The sequence below is a fragment of the Aplidium turbinatum genome, chromosome 1 (genome assembly GCF_918807975.1).
Source record: "Aplidium turbinatum chromosome 1, kaAplTurb1.1, whole genome shotgun sequence".
NCBI classification, from domain to species: domain Eukaryota; kingdom Metazoa; phylum Chordata; class Ascidiacea; order Aplousobranchia; family Polyclinidae; genus Aplidium; species Aplidium turbinatum.
Window position 1 is genome coordinate 22,618,447 of NC_137472.1, and position 18,061 is coordinate 22,636,507.

At 37.0% G+C, this 18,061-nt stretch overlaps 1 protein-coding gene across 3 annotated transcripts in view; it reads left to right on the plus strand.

The window, feature by feature from the left end:
- Nucleotides 1–18,061, plus strand: part of LOC145770140 (chromatin remodeling protein domino-like) — a 169,121-nt gene that overhangs the window by 18,071 nt on the left and 132,989 nt on the right. For 2 of the 3 annotated variants that reach the window (XM_082581728.1, XM_082581733.1), the window contains exon 4: nt 8,041–8,154. In XM_082581728.1, the coding sequence (XP_082437854.1) occupies nt 8,041–8,154 (114 nt within the window). Of the gene's footprint in view, nt 1–8,029; nt 8,155–18,061 lie in introns of all 3 variants that reach the window. The other variant, XM_082581740.1, reaches the window with a different exon arrangement.

The window sequence follows — 18,061 nt, forward strand, 5'->3', positions numbered from 1 at the left end:
TCCAACTGATCCAATTGTTTTGCATTTAGATGGATCAGTCAGAAACCCAGATTCATCCACATTCCAGAAGCATTCTGGCCGGTCCAAAATCTGTAATTTTCTTGCTTCTTTTTCTAACATTTTCAAGAACCCATATCGTTGGCGTAAAACCAAATGGAGTTGTGTCCAAAATCATCAAACTGAGATAACCGCAAAAAAATTGTTTGAATGTTTTTGATATCTCAAATGGATCAAACCAACCAGTACCACAATACTTACAACCATGTAAGTGCCACAATACTTACAACTTTGTTTTGCAAACCTGGAGTGCTGGAAAGAACTACGCTCAAAAACCGAGACACGGCAATAAAACTAAAAGTGGACATAACCCAGTTTGGTTTTACCTCAACGATATATCACAAAAGGATCAGCTGTTACATTCTTCCGAGCTAGCTGCATCATTCCACCTTTTTTGAGTTTTAGCTTATGTCTTTGCATAAACGATTTAGCCCAATCATATCCTGGCATCGAATTTATAAATGGTGTAGCAATTTCATTCGCAATTATGTAGATAACTTGCCGAATTGGACTAGCCGAATAGTAGCAGACCTAGGGTTGCAAAATTCCCGGGAATTTTCAGATCCAAAAACTTCCCATGGAACTTTTGGGAATTAACGGGAATTTTTGGGAATTTTCAGAAACTTTCAAAACAATCTTAATTTGATGTTGAAACAAGAAAATGGCCTTATATTGTTTAGAATAAAAGTACTATGTATAACTAAAATACTTAAGCTATACAAACACATGGTTTAGTTTAATAATTCCAAAAATGAATCATTACCAATAGGCTATGTTTTTTTTACAAAGAAAAACAATACTGAGTCAGTTACAAAGTCATTGTTCTAGTTGCTGCCGGTTAGCATCTCCTCCTGCTCAGCTTCTTCAGATGATGTACTAATGACTGTTCTAGCAGCGTCATCGACTTCAGAGTCAACTTCAATTTGAGTTGACTTGTCTTCAGAGGGCTCAAACAATGCCAAGTTTGACCTGACTGATACCAGTTTTTCACCCTTTTACTTGCGAACCTATTGTGGACCTTGATGTGAATGTTCCCAAGTACGATCAGTATTTTTTAAATATTGAAAAAGTATGCATAATTAATAATTATTAAACCATAGGCATACGAAGCTGAGCAACGTGATCAAGTTTAACATCTTCAAGTTTATTACATTTACATAAACATAAAACTACGCAACAAATTAAGTATCGAACGTTTTCGACATCACAAGATGTCCTCTTCTGGAATAACATATACAATTTTACTACATCTGAATAAAATACAATGGTTATTATAGGCTAACTATAAACAGGAAAAAAACAAAAACTGCACAGTACTTCTGACTAGCTCAAACTCAACGATATAGGCTCTGCGAGAATCAAAGGTAACTGCATCAAAAGGTGTTGAACAGATCACATGATGTGGTAGAAAGGCAAACTGCAAAAAAAAACTAATTTTAAAATATAGAGAGCAAGAAAGATGAGCCGCAAGCATACAATTGTCTGTTCAAAGGTGGTTTGTTACGTTTTATGTACAAGGCTTCTAAGGTTTTAGTTTGATACTCAGACCTGCCTCTGGATATGATCTCAAATTGTTTGATGGAAACGTTGTTTTTACATTCTGTACACGAGAAAATGTGATCTTTAATAGCACTTTTCTGTATGGAATTGAATTTCAAGTGTTCCCCAGCTCTAGTCGATAAATGTCTTGTTGACATACCGATGTATGTCAGGCTTGCTTCATGCAAACAACTGAATTTATACACAACATTGGAACATAGAGCAAAGGGCATAGGTGACTTTAGCTTGAAGTATCTGCCTACTTTGAACGTTCTATATGCAGGGTAAATGTCACAATCGAATTTCTTTTTAACAATTTTAGCTAGATTTTTTGAAAATCTTACCAAATCTTTTCCCAAGAATGGTATATCAAAAAAGTTGCTAAAATCGTCTTCTTCGGGTATATTTTTCGGTTTTTTATCCAAAAAAGCTTTTAATACTTTATCAAAGAAATATGATGTATATCCATTTAAATGCAGCATATTTTTCAACTTATTAGTTTCATTGTGGTCTGTGGAACAATAAATCAGTCGAACAAACCAAACGGGCATGAGATAAAAGACATAGAAGTAGGCTAATCCAGATTTCCATCTATTTGGGCAAAAAGCGTTGTAATTTAAAAATAGGCCAGTGTTGGTGGGTTTTCGCCAGATCTGTGTGTCAAAGGAGTCCTGATTTATTTTTACTTCAACATCTAAAAAGGCAATAGTGTTATTAGATTTTTCACCCGTAAATTTGATGTTTTGATGTTGAGCATAGTGAAAAACAAGCCAAGTGATGCAATGATAAACCACTTATTTAATGGGCTCTAGTAACTGCGAAGACCAGTAACCTATGGCGCTTGAAGGAACTGCTGGTAGTAGGCTATGTTAATATCTAAGCAAAACGCTGTTGGTCTGCAATTCTTGAAGATGTTAAACTTGATCACGTTGCTCGGCTTCGTATGCCTATGGTTCAACAAGACAAACTCTCTACTGAAGCTGTAATAATTATTAATAATTAATAATTATGCATAAGCCTCATTCTTAATCAACACCAAATTAGTGTTTATAATAATTAAAGAAAATAAGAAATGCTTAACCATGGCCACCTAAAGATACGGCCTGATTTGTCACATTTTGCAGAAATTTCCTGGTTTTTCTAACTTTGGGCGAACGTTTAAATAAATTTTTCTAAAAATTAGATTTTTACATTTTCTTTGCTTATTTTCCCAGATGACACAATAGGTTTTAACATCCTCACTTGTTGATAAACATAGAAAGTTTGATTTCGAAGATTTTAGTCAGACTGTTAATTTTCAATAACAGTCTGCCTACTTTAAGTTTTTCTCATTTGCTATTGCTTCCCCAAGGCGACAAAAAAAGTGTTATGTCATTAGGAAACCGCAAAAAGTAAAAACATCTCAAAAAATGTCAGTCAAGCACTAGCAGTAGCTGTAATCAAAATCTGCAAAATGTGACAAATCAGGCCGCATCTCCAGGTGGCCATGGCTTAAGATAGGTTTTTGATATTTTTTTATAATTGATGAAATTTAAAAAAAATGTTTTAAACATAATAAACGCCAAATGAAAATTCCCAATATTCCCGGGTCCTTCAAAATTCCTGGAAAATTTCCAGGAAAGTTTCCAAAATTCCCGGAAACTTTCCACCCCTTTACAACCCTAAGCAGACCCAAATATTTACGGTACATCAAATGTTCTTTTCATAAATTATATTTGTCCAATTTTAGGAGCCAACTTGCCTTTCCACAACAGTAATGGATAGGCAATGTTTCATGGTTAAATTGTTTTCGATGTTTCTTTTTGGTTGGAATTCATAGATGGAATTTTTTCTCAAAGTACAATTTTGGATTGTTATAAAATAGGTTTTTTAACGGTTGTTTCAATATTGAAAAGAGGATCATAACAGTAAGTCATTTTAGCACAAGGCTTCAAGCTAATAGGCTTCAAGCTTGATCAAACTAGATTTCCATTTCGGTGGTATGTTACCCCAAATTTAAAAAAAAATTAGTATGGCAGTGGTTTTGGGGTAATATAGAATATCGTTTTTTGGTTACATTCCAATAAAATACAGTATTGTCAACCCTATAAATTAGAACGTAGACTAAATGGATTTTCGTGTGCGTTGATATTTTGTTTCACTTAAAACCATGCCTTTTGTGACATTATAGTATCCTGGTATAGTCAGGGTTGCCATCGACATGGACCCCAAAATAAACACAACCAAATCTTTAGATTTTCATATGAAACAAAACGAACGTTTTTTTAACAAATCTTTGTATTTAAATGAGCCATGACATATCACAATTATCATATGCCATATTTTTCTTCAGAAACAATATGTTCCAGCAACCCCTTGTTCATAAAAAATACTTCGGGCATCTTACAACAGCTTAAGTCTGGGTTTACCTTTACCTATATGTGCCAGCGATTTGACTATCATTTCACTAAGCTTGTTCCTAAAAGTTTTGTGTTCAAATTAAGACAAAATAAAAACTCACGTCAGCAACAAGGACATTTCTGAGAAATCAGGACAATAATTTTTTAAAGACATTGCCCTTCAAAATAAGAATGATGTGGCAACCCTTTTATAGTAGACCGTAGTACAGTAGCTAATGATAGTTGTTAGCATTGCAGGTTGCACTGGTGTAGTCAGCCTTCCCATTAATTTATTTTTTTAATGTTGTAACCTTATTGGAATTATAAGTTAACCTTAATTAAATTATAGTTATCAGTAGGGCATCTACAGCATGATACGGTGAATCTGCAACATCAGACCACAAGAGAACCAGTACACCAGCTCAGACACACTACTCGCCAGGTTGGGCTTGCAAACGATTGAAGATGTCCTCCGATTCAACCGTCTCCGCTGGTTTGGACATGTTGAAAGGAGCAGAGGATGGATGAATCAATGCTGAGATGTGCCAGTTGCTAGTACAAAGAAGCCTGGACGTCCCAGGAAGACATGGAGGGATACCATAAATGATGACAGGAAGCGCTGGCAGATGACCAACACTAGCCCCTTAGAGCATGATGATAGGAGACTGAGGATGTGCCTTGCCAGACTCCGTCCTACCCTGCTTCTAGGAAATGAGACGTAAAACAGAAGTCAAAAAAGTCAAAATTTTTAAAGGGCCTCGTCTATCCACGAATCAAAGAATAAAGTTGTTTTCAGCACTGGGGACTGTTTCTAAGAAGTTTATAGGTCAAAATAAAGTCAAAATTGACAATAAAGTCAAAATTTGTCAAAAATGGCTTTTGACAACCTTTTTGTGTTTCTTGAGAATAATTTTTGTCAAAATCCTCGTGGAAGCATTCTAAATCAGGAACTGCGACACAATTAAACCATATTAACCCATAAAAGTAGGAAATATGTCTCAATGCCCACTTGGATCAGCAGTTACTTATCGCAAATTGTCCATTGTTTATTCATTGTTACGTATTTCAGGCCTCGAAATTCATAGCGGACATGTCCGCCGTCACAGCATGTGATGTCCGTGGGAAGTACCATCTAGATCGGTCATATTTGTCCGCCGAGAAATAACACAGGAACTAGCGATACAAATCGTCATTGCATAGCACGAACAATTGTTGCGAGAATATAATTTCCCACGCATTCTAGCGCGCATCTAGAAAATGAAAATACTATATCCCTTAGTTTTCATTTAAGCAGGAAAACTTTTGATTTTTACGTTTCTTCAACGATTGATGACATTGAATCAGCGTAACAAAAGTGAATTCTTTGCTAAGAATCGATGGGAGTACCAGTACTTCTACACTAATTACGCGCAACTTAGTTCAAGTCTTACGTCACAATGTCTGGCTTTGATCTCCGAGTACTACTGATAAGGCAAGTTTGGTTACAAAATTAGATTATACAAGTAGACTATTACAGCAAAATTTGTTAAGTTTTGGTATTACAGTACAGTAGTAAGAAAGAAAAGGTCCAGGAAAAATTCACTTTCGCTCACATGACACGCAAAAATAAACCTAAAGAAAAAAGCCTAGTGAAACTTTGCATAGCAGAAAATAGTAGCGTTAGTGTAGACGTTTTCCGACTCCTGCCCAGAGCATTGCGACGCAAGAAGCCACACGACCTTGTTCGGTGGAAGTTAATCAGTTATGCGGCGTAAAGCAGCTACACTGCGCTTTGACTCTTCAAGCGCACGTCGTTGGTCTGATGAAAGCCTTTCAGAGTGTCTTCGCTGAAATTTTAAAAAGCCTAAACCGTAGCTATAGTTCTCAAATGGCCAAGAATTATCAAGATAAAGTGATTAAGCATGACGATCGATGCTAAAACTGGTGTGTCCGCCGTGAAACTTAATTTGTCCGAGATAGCTGCTCAGACCGGACACGTTTGTCCGCCGTCAACAAAAACGAATTTCGAGGCCTGGTATTTAAATAATTTTTATAAAACACTCCCTCTTCACAAACGTGGTCTTTTCGAAGATCAACAGTTTGGATTTTAGGAATAGCCTACTGACATTCTGTAATACAAAAATGCCTATGCAAGCTAAATCGTCTTCAGCAAAAGTTAGACAGATTTGTCAAGATTTTCTTATCGCCAAAAAACACGACGCACTTTTTATAATCCATAAAACACCTTGACTTTTCGACAAAATATTACGTTTGGGTATGAAACCGACAAAATATCATGTTTGGGTAACTGATATCAATTCAAGGAAGAATTGTGCCCTCTACAAATAAGCAATTTTGTTAGGTCAAAGTTTCATAAAAATAAACTCAAAATAATTTTTTTTTTTAAATGGCCCTAGTTATCAGACCTCTGAAAGTGCTATCTAGATCGGTCATATTTGTCCACCAAGAAATAACACAGGAACTAGCGATACAAATCGTCATTGCATAGCATGAACAATTGTTGCGAGAATATAATTTCCGCGCATTCTAGAGCGCATCTAGAAAATGTTCATATTGTATCCCTTAGTTTTCATTCAAGCAGGAAAACTTTCGATTTTTACATTGCTTCAACGAATGATGACATTGAATCAGCGTAACAAAGGTGACTTTTTTGCTAAGAATGATGGGAGTGCAGGTACTTGTACAATGTACACTAATCACGTGCAACTTAGTTCAAGTATAACTAATGTCTGGCTTTGATCTCCGAGTAATATTGATGAGGTAAGGTTGGCTACAAAATATGTTTATTTTTTTTATATACTGTAGTAAGAAAGAAAGAAAATTCCCAGGGAAAATTCACTTTCGCTCACATGACATGCAAAAATAAACCTAAAGAAAAATGCCTGGTGGAACTTTGCACAACAGAAAATACTAGCGTTAGTATAGAAGTTTTCCGACTCGTGTAGTCGTACCCAAAATCTACTTTCTTCGTTATTCTACCTTCAAAGAAGCATACTTAGGTAGGAAGTCTGGGTAGTGGGTACCATGAAACGGGGTAAGATTGGGCCAGTTCTGACCTTTGCAGTTTTGTAAAAAAATTGCAATGCCTCTGAATGAGCACTCTTAGTTTTGGTCAAAGTGTGGCCAATCTCACCCCTGGAAATGGGTGAGATTGGCCAAAATTGAAAATGTCCTTTAAACGATGTGAAATGAAGTTGATGGCTAATGAATCATCCCTAAAGCAGTGAGATTGGTCACATTGTGGATTTAAAACAAATAGCAGACATAATACTAGATATACCGTATCGTACAAACTTTACAAAGAATCAAAAATATGACTCAAATTGTAAGCAATAAGGCGATACAGGGTGATACAGTAATGTCCTTGTCAATAGTCAACCTGGTTTGTTGTTAATATTAGTTTCTTTTATTGCATATATTATAATAAATAAATCAAATATAGTTATTACTATCTGAATTCTTAACATTTATTCTATGTGAATAAGACCCTTCTGATGATCCGTTTGAGGTGAAACAGGCTGTTAAGAATTGAGATAGTAATAACTATATTTGATTTAATTCGCTCTGCTTTGCTTTTTTGCTTAGCATTAAGCACTTTTTGTAGTATTAATAGTTTTCATTGTTTTATTAATAAGTAAATGTTCTTTAAAGTTTGATCAGTAGATTCACTAATTGGTGAATCTACTGTCTTGTCGACTGATACAGGTTAACTTGTTTGGATTGTTTCAGAACAGACATTGAGAAGAAAAAGTGCAAATTTTTTGTAACATTTAAATTTTAAACATTTTTTTTCGTCGTTTTTTTATTTTGTTTTTGTTGGATGAGTGTAAAAAAATGACTCACATCCCTAGTTGCACATCAATGTTTTTCCTAGCTTGATGCAAAACTAGTGATTATTGATAGACTTTTTGTAAAAATGCGACTCACATCTTTATTTACTAATATACTTACTTAGTCAAATTCCTTGTAAATTTATCATGGTTTGTGATTATTTGGTGGGTTGTTTTATGATACTCATGAAACAGCTTAACTTAAAAAAATATTAGTTTTTGAAGATATTCTGCAGGTACAAGAACCACATCATGTTAAAGCTCATTGGGATTATTTGTTAGAAGAGATGAGATGGTTGGCTGCAGATTTCTCGCAAGAACGAAAGTGGAAGCGGGCTGCTGCTAGAAAGGTTTGTTGTGTTTGAAAAGTATTTGTGTATAGGTAGTTGGTTAACTGGAAGTTGAAAAAACACTACTGTACTGCAATTTTTCCAAAAGTTTTGAAAAGTTTAATTGTTAATGAATTCTTGCAGTTTAAGAGAAACTTTGAAGTTGAATCCTTCAAGGAGTTAAAAATCTAGGCTTCATGGTAAACTAATCTAAACAATGTTACAATTCTACAAATTTTTCATTGTTTTAAGTTGAAGCTTGGCAACCGCAAGTCATTGAACAAAATTATTTCACAGAAGATGCAAAATTTTTAATGAATCACCAGAAAATTAAAAAAATTATAGGTATATATTTCATATAGGCAATTTTCATCCAGAGCTTCAAAAGAAGGGTGACTTTGCAAAGTTTAAGACTACTGGCATAGGCGCCGGGTTTTGAAAATTGCCGGGGGGGCAAACTTTCTAGCCGACCGATTGCTTACATTCAAAATGCTGATGTTTGTTTGCGTCTATCTGCCATTGTATATCGCCAAGCTTTATAATGTAGACTCAGGCCTTGAAATTCACGGCAGACAAGTCCGCCGTCACAGCATGTGATGTCCGTGAGAAGTACCATCTAGATCGGTCATATTTGTCCGCCGAGAAATAACACAGGAACTAGCGATACAAATAGTCGTTGCATGGCACGAACAATTGTTGCGATAATATATTTTCCAGCGCATTCTAGCGCGCATCTAGAAAATGTGAATACTGTATTCCTTAGCTTCCATTCAAGGAGGAAAACTTTCGATTTTTATGTTGCTTCAACGATTGATGACATTGAATCAGCGTAACAAAAGTGAATTCTTTGCTAAGAATCGATAGGAGTACAGGTACTTCTACACTAATCACGCGCAATGTAGTTCAAGTTTTACGTCACAATGTCTGGCTTTGATCTCCGAGCAATATTGATACGGCAAGGTTGGTTACTAAATTAGATTATACAAGTAGGCTATTACAGCAAGATGCAACAAAATTTGTAAAGTTTTAGTATTACAGTGAGAAAGAAAAGACCCAAGGAATATTCACTTTTGCTCACATGACACGCAAAAATAAACTTAAAGAAAAAAGCCTGTGAAACTTTGCACAGCAGAAAATAGTAGCGTTAGTGTAGAAATTTTCCGACTCCTGCCCAGAGCATTGTGACGCAATAAGCCACACGACCTCGTTCGGTGGAAGTTGATCAGTTATGTGACGTATTGACCAGCTACACGGCGCTTTGACTTTTCAAGCGCAAGTCGTTGGTCCGATGAAAGCCTTTCAGAGTGACTTTACTGATTTTTAAAAAGTCTTCTAAAACCGTAGTTATAGTTCTGAAATGGCAAAGAATTATTATCAAGATAAAGTGATTAAGCATGACGATCGACGGCTAAAAGTGGTGTGTCCGCCGTGAGACTTGGTTTGTCCGCCGAGATAGCTGCTCAGACCGGACATGTTTGTCCGCCGTCAACAAAAACGAATTTCGAGGCCTGTGGGCTACTTCGAATTATATGCTGGTCACTTTAACTCTTTGAAGGTTGGGAGGGGGGCTGTCAATTCAACTTTTTTGTATCAACAGTTGTATCTCTAAAACCACTGAGGCTGCGACTACGAGATTTCTTGACTTTTCCTAACTTTCATTCACCTCTATTGAGCTGAAATTTTGAGCGAATAACGGTTATAAATTGAGAGATATAAGGCATTTCTCAGCACATCCTCTGAAATATTTCATATTCTATTGTTCAAAATTTTCCCACCGGCTGGATGAAAGTAATTAATTTGGCCCATGTCTCGTTAATCCTAACTGTTTCACAGGGTGAAGGGAATTGGCTGTATGGGTGGACCTTTTGTTCTCACCATGGCTTATAAGCAATATAGTAAAAGCTTCAACTTTGATATGATGAGTTGCCGTCGCTTGCGGTTGAAATTGCGTAAATTAAACATAAGACTTGGTGCCAATGCATCTAGTTCTAGCGCGACAATTGTTTTTCGCAGACAATGATGTCCTTTCAATCAAACAAAGCATACAACGCTATTGCAATGACTCAGCGTCATTTGGAGTAGATTTGATGTAAAATGTGAGATAAGTATTGAAAGTGATCGACTTGTTTCTTTTGATTGCATTTTCCTTTCTGTGACATATTCAACGTTGTGGACTGTTTTTATATTGCTCTGTTTGGGCCACAATGTTTTTATGAATAATTTGAAATTTAGCTACTGTAGAAGCTGCGCTGTACCATATTATGATTTTGGTTTCAAATCTTTCCTTCTGTCCGACACACTATCAAAAGCAGAAAAGGCGTCAATGCTCCCAGAGATAATTTTATTATATAGATTATCAGTTTCATGCACATGTTTTCATGCAGCGTTATAATGTTGATTTGCAAGCCACGTGGCGTTCATGGTCATAACGCAACATTGCAGAAACAGCCAATATTGATACCAGGTAGGCCCACTAATTATTATGCCGCTTTCGTTGAATCTACGTCGCTAAACGACGAAATTGTGCAAACGCCTGTTGGATTTCCCTTCTACGTGTGGTTTATCACAAACGTGAAAGCATTGCTCAAGAAGCTAATCTGAATCACCATAGATAACCATAACATTCATATAGTTTCATCATCAGTAAATATGTAAAGTGCCCTCTGATTGCAAAACTTCACAATTTTGACAACGGTCTGACAATTTATTATATTGCAAAGTTTTGATTTATTCTTGACTTCTATAATTATGTGTAACAGTTTTTTTCTAACTAGTTTGTATGTGACTAACAATTTGTTTCATTATACATTTTCTTTGGGTCTGCTACTATTCGGTGAGTCCGATTCGGTGAGTCTCTAACCTCTATCCCCTAACCTCTAACCCCTAACCCTAAAACGGCAATGATAATTAGGCTACGGTACCCAATAATTAAAAAAAAAAATTAAAAAAATTACTAAATAGGGATCAGACTCACCAAATCGGACTCACCGAATCGGACTCACCGAAACGGGCCATTCCGATTTTCTTTAGTATTTCAACGCCATTATGAAAACATATTACTTCGTTTTCAACTTTAAATAAAACATGGCAAGGCAAGGATTTAGTGCTGAAGAAATACTGCAACATGTTTTACTGGATTCTGACGACGAAAGCCAGACGGATGATTTGGAGGATTTATGGTACTCCAATTCAGATGAAGAAGCAGATTCTTCTCCGTCAACTTCCGCAACAGCGATTCCGATCGAGATTGACGACCAGCTACCTTCCATGGGCGATGTTCAACCGGAGTTTGCACCACCACAACGGATTATAACATCGAAAAGACTAGTGAACAGCATAGATTCCTCTCTCGACATGAACAACTACGATGATGTTGAGTTTCCCGACACACTGAAGTCTTATACAACTTTTGTAAAAAAGCCAAAGAACAGACAAGACGGCTGCGTCAGCATTACTTGGTCTAATGCGAGGCCGGTGCACAATGGGAGAAGGGGCCGAGCTAACATTATATCTGGCCCGACTGGTGTTAGAGGTGAAGCCAAAGAAGCCCAGACTCCTCGGCAAGCATGGGAACTATTTTTTTCTTAAACATTTTGAACATTATTGTTCAAGAAACAAATAGAAATATTGCCACACTCATTTCTCAATTGCCAGAGAGAATTTTAGATGACAGCAGGTACTGCTATTTTGGCCCAACCAACAACGAGGAGATGCTGGCCTTTGTTGGATTGGGGTATTTTCGGGGGCTTTTAGGACAGGCTGGTCATTCCACGGATGTATTGTTCAATCAACTGCAAGGGCATCCCGTGTTTAGTGCAACAATGAGCAAGAACCGCTTTAAATTTTTAATTTCGAACATTTTGTTTGACAACCAAAATACTAGGCCGCAACGTTGGAAGAATGACCGGTTTGCCGCATGTCGAGTTGCTTTCGAAATGTTTAACGAAAACTGCGGCAAACATGTCATTCCAGGTGACTACTTGTCGTTGGACGAAACGCTATACCCCATGAGGACACAAATTGCCTTCAAGCAATATAATCCAAACAAGCCTGCGAAATATGGCCTTCTGTTCAAGTCGGTAAACGCCAGCAGATTCCCATACACATTTACGGCATCGGTTTATTCAGGTAAACCGAAGGAAAAGCCATTTCATTTTTACGTTTGTGGAACAGAAGAAGTGGTAAAGGAATGGTGATGTGCCTGGAACAACACGGTGACCTTCAAGGTCGGAATATTTCGTATGACCGCTTGTACACCTCCATACCACTCGCGCAGTGGTTGCTTGACAGGGGTATAATATAACGTCAGTGGGAACCCTCAACGCTATACGTAGAGGAATACCCCTGGAAGTGAAGCAAGTGAGTGGTAGGGAGGAATTTTCAGACGAAATTTATTGGCAGACGAGTGAGGCTGATCTCAGCCTACATTCTTATGTAGTAAAAACGAAGAGTTCTGGCATGCGGAATATGTTGATGTTGACGACCATGCAACCTCTATTGGGGATTACCAAGGATGACGGCAAAAAGAAGCCAGGCTTGTATAAGTTTTACGACTTCACAAAGGGTGGCACCGATATCATCGACCAAAGGATGGGTTCATTCACGTGCAAAGTGAAGTTCACACGGTGGACAACTACTGCGTTTGCTTGTTTTTTGGATACTTGCCGCGTCAACGCATCTACAGTTTTAGCACTAAATGAAGGGACTGATCCACGCAAGTGAAAATCCTTCGACTTCGGTTGGGCAGTGGCCATGGAACTCGTGAAGCCATTGATAAAGTCGCGATCTCTCCAGGGCCTGAACTATCACACCATAGCCTACATAAGATTGAAGCAGTAATAGGGAAACAACCTTCAACAACCCCTGTATCAACTTCAAGCGGCAGAAATGCCACCCTGCCCCAACTATCGTCGACATGACGTAGATGCGACGTATGCAAACACGCTATTATGGGAGATAAACTACCAAAAAACCGTGGCCAATGTCAGTGCTGTGAAAAGCCTTTATGCCCTGCACATTCCATACGAGTATATCAAGCTTGCTTTTACCCAGTATAAACTATTTGAATGATTGCGGTTTTATAAAGTTTGGCTTCAACCACAGCCTAAATAAAATGCAGGGCTCAATGAAAGATTTTCCTTTTTTCCTTTCATTAGACAGATAGCTATTTTTACGTTGCTTCAACATATGAAGACGTTGAATACTTGTAAACATGCGCGGTTTTGCAATCATCAAAATCATCTATCCTTGTTTTGTATAAAAAATGGGTCATAAAACTAATCGTAACACTCAATGTAAAATTCAGCATTTTTATGTGCTGAAACAGTATTGTATTCATATTTTATTAATCCATTTTCTATTTAGAAAATATCAATATAATGCGGTTTGAACATAGCTGAATTTTAGCACGGATACAACGACTGATTTTATGATTACAGAATTTTTGCCGATGCCGATTCTTAAATATTTTTGGTTAAATGATTAAAGCTACTTTTAGTTGGCGCTTTACAAGTGGTTGCGATTTTGTTACAAGTTGCTGCCTTTGAAGTGTCTTAAAGCGTTCACTTTGTCGCCTGCTCTAGACAGCGTGATTTCAGTGACTTTCAGTGACTACGAATTTTACAACGATTAAACAATAATTACAAAGAACATTTCCGCTTTTTAATATTCAAAATAAAAGCACGTAAATTAAAATGCAATAACATCAACTTTTCTCCAGTTGCTGGAGTAAGCCTGTTCCGTTGAGGCGTAAAAATATTGCCACCTGTGCTAAAAATTCGTTCGCTTTCGATCGACGATGGTGGTGACAGAAAAGCGATTTATTTGCAATTTTGCTCAGCTCAGGAAACATTGTTTGCTTTCCACCAAAGCATTACATCAACATCTCTTAGTGGAAGTGACAATGTGCAATATTTTTTCATTTCATCTTCAGTGCATTTGGCTGTAACATAGTCCGTTTCATGGGTTGAACAAACAATCGAGTGATTATTGCGCAAACGAGGTAATCTTTTTTCACGTGTTTACTAAGCGACAAGATTAATTCACTGCAATTCAGCGTCTGAAAATATATAACTGTCAACTTCACACGTTGTTTTCCATTGACGCCCTTTGTTTTTTTCTAAAAGTGTTTTGAATCTTTCAGACAGTTGCTCTCATTTTCTTTGCAGTTTATACTCCCTCGCTTTTTCTCTTCTTGCTTTTAGCGCATCGTGTACTGCAAGCTAATGACTATTATGTAACAGACGAAATCGGTTAATAGTATACTGCTTAAACGTATCAATCGTTTATTTGAATTAAAACCTGAAATCCCAAACCAAATCCAATCTAATGTTAAGTAAAAACATCGGTTAAGCGCATACCGCTTAAAAGAATAAGTCGGATAAAAGCATCAGGATTTGCTTCACGTTTGCCTACTTCATTCGTTTAATTGTATAATTGTACCCGTAAGCAAGAAGAGAATGTCTCTTTTTGTCTGCAATTTTCAAAGGCGAAATGAAGCAAAGGTGTGACAGACACAAGCGATCAAAACAAAGACAAGTGTCTGTAATCCCAGGCCATAATCTTATGTGCTAGACATCGCACTGCAAACAACCAATTTTCGCACAGCTGGGTTTCATTAAAACAGAAGAGCAGACAAAAGGAATAATCACACTTCCTAATAAAAAGTTTAAATGCTTTTGATGTCATCCGTCGGCGACTGGCCTTCCAAGGAATGGACGCCGACGAATTATTTCGGCTTGAGAGGGAAACATGTCCAAAAGTTTAAACCAAAAAACTTTGGAGAATTTTTTTAAAATTGCTGAATAAAAGTAGCCTACTGTTGTGAAATGCAGTGCGTAATTTCATTTGTGCAGTTTCGTTCAGTTGAAGAACACTGCACATTAATTATTTTACCAGACAGCGCAAAAAACTTGAAAAAAAAAACTTTGTGATTTCAAAACAAACAATAAGTGTGAGCTGTGTTTTTCTACTATACCCCTATTTTTGTAGGCCACATTCCGTTCTCAAAACTACACAGCTGGTAGGCTAAAAATAGCACGCTTGAATCAAAAACTTCAATGGCCAAAGTTCGCGTTGTGACGTCACAGAGATCGGTGAGATGAAAACAAGTCCGATTGCAGCAGTTTGCAGAAAAATGCTTTGATCGTTCAAGCTCTTCCCAGTCAGCAAAGCTGGTCTTTTTTACATTGATTCAACGTCTGCAGACAATAAATCAATGTAAAAAGAACCAGTTTTGCTGGCTGGAACATATCGCATAGTGTTATGTAACAGAAAACTAGTAAACTCTTTAAAGTTTAACCAGAATTGTAAACAGTTGTAGGAAGTATCAGTTTGTAATGTGCGTTGCAGCCTAGTCAGCATAGACGTCTTCTCAACAATTACGTCATTCACCACGAACCTTTTTTTTAACAAATTGGTTAAACGAATCAATCGTATAATCGTATCAAAACGTCTGGCAAATAGGTGATACGATTAACCGATTTCGTCTGTAATCCATTTCTCCGTTAACTTCTAACTTTGTGTAATCATTCAACTTTTATATTTTATCTGGTCTGATTTTCTCTTTGAACGTTTTTCGTCATTTTAAAGAAACAAAGTATTTTGATCTCGTGCCTACTAAACAAGAGTTTACAAAATGGCGGACAATCGTCATAATTTAGACTACCGCTCTCCGAATGGTAGTTGACGCTGATGCGGTTGTTCAAAGAAGCCGTTCTGTGATCGGTATTTCCACGCGCTCGCGCTACTTTTGATTAGGAAACTTTGATAAAGAATCGGCAATTTTTTCCGATGCCGATTCTCCAAAAATTGCCGATACCTGCCAATTCCGATGCCGATTAATCGGCACATCCTTAGAGAGAAGTATTCTAATTGCAAACCCGTGCATGTTTACACCGTCTTGCGATGTTGAATTGCTGCATTCCGGTATTACTGTAACCAAATCAAAATACTTATCAATATTTTGCTGCCAAACTGACATTTTTATCGCATAAACGCCCATTAGGCAGCTTCTTTGTAAAGTATTTCTCCAGGTTCACAATGATTTGACGCATAATAAATACTGCGTTGAATAAATGTAAATATTGTTTGGATTTTAGTGTGTGTGGGGTATGTATCGAGGAGCTTATTGAATCCACAAGAAAATTACCAGTTTTGCCCGAGGCATTACAGATTTTGCTTCTGCAGAAAAGCGTTGTGACCTTCTGTTAATTAATGAACCGTAACTGTTTTATTTTGTATTTCTTTCTGACTTCTGTTTAGTAGAGCATCATCGACTTTATCTTGTAATTTTACTCCTAGATAGCCTTGTACTGTATTTAGCCGAGTTCACATTGAACTTACATTGAGAGACGCTGTTGCAACTACAATACATAGCATTTAAACCACCTTTTTTGTCGCACGACCTTCTATTTGTTTTGTGGATTACATAATAGTATTTGATAAACACCACCCTGCTGCTTCAGCTGGTCTACATTTTTTAATAAAGCGTAGGAGTTGCTGTTCTCGGAACTGAGGTCACAAGATTGTAATCCAAATTGGTGTGACGCACGTTCAGCAATCTCATTATTGCATGTAATTGATGAAGCATTGTTCATTTAGTCAAGCAGCGAGCTTATGTTTGAGCGTGGGAAAAGTTATTATTTTGCATGAAAAATATAGATTCAATTTGTGATTATGTAAAAAAAATTTAATCACAACATTGCAATTAGAGATGTACTGATATATCAGATTATCAGTATCGGTGATATCGGCCATTTTTTGAGTATCGGCATCGGCAAAATTTGGCCGATACTGTGGCCGATACTAAACACGTAAAAAAGGCGTTTGCTGCGGATTTTCTACAGAAGCAAAGATATAATTTTTTTAAAGTAGTAACTAACGTCACATTGATGTAGAAAAATAACAACCTGTTCAAATTTTTGCTACGTCACACTCCCATGATTTCTTGCGCGCAAGTTTTAACATTGGTTGCTTAGAGTGATTCTTTCACTTAAACAAAACATTTTGTTTCAGCGGTTTTGCGTTGTTCGATTCTTAAGTTGTGTAAGGAGACTCAATTTCTCCAATACTGTATTTATCAGTTGTGTTTCTTTTTTACTCTCAGCAGAGTATAAAACTTGTAAAAGTTTTTCATCCATACAACGTTATGAATTAAATTATTATATCTCAAATCGGCATAATAACGTGACATCATCTAAACGTAACAGAAAGAGCGAAGAGCAAGTATCACTATAAAAAAAAACACAAAAATGCAACGCAAATAGGCAACATCAAAAGACATAGATGTTCTTTGACTTGTCAGCAGCAAGTAGGGATAACTGTGGCTGTGGGAGTTTGTTGCGCTGCCTACTCTGACATTGTTTAAGCTTGATGAGTTTATTACAACGAAAGGTGGAAATTAAATCACAAACTGATAGAACCAACTTACTAAAAACAACCAAGTTACATGTTTTTTTTGAAACGTTTAGCAACGTAAAAACGATGCAAAATTATACATTTTTGCTACCTTAGTAGTCTTGGCCTGGCAAAAGCTTCTCAACCAAACGACAAGCGCCCTTAGGGGTAGAACCTTGGACATACTGATATCCAATTGAACGAACCCGAACCATCAGATGTTAGGTTGTCCGTCCAATTGTGGCCATTTCAGCATTCAGCCAGAGAGTTGATTATTACTTTAAACTTTTTTTGGTAATTACACAACAAACAAGAGCAATAGCAGTGGTGGGAAGTTGCATTTTTCCTTTGTTCCGAGAAACGCAACCTTGATGAAGTCATGAACAGCGTAGCTTCTGATTGGTTGATGGTTCGTGGTTCAATGGGATATCAGTATGTTAAAGTGCCTACCGCCCTTAGGTTGCATATTACTTGTCGAATAGTTTTTGTACGACTACACAAATGACTTGGTTTACATTTTACATCTTATTAT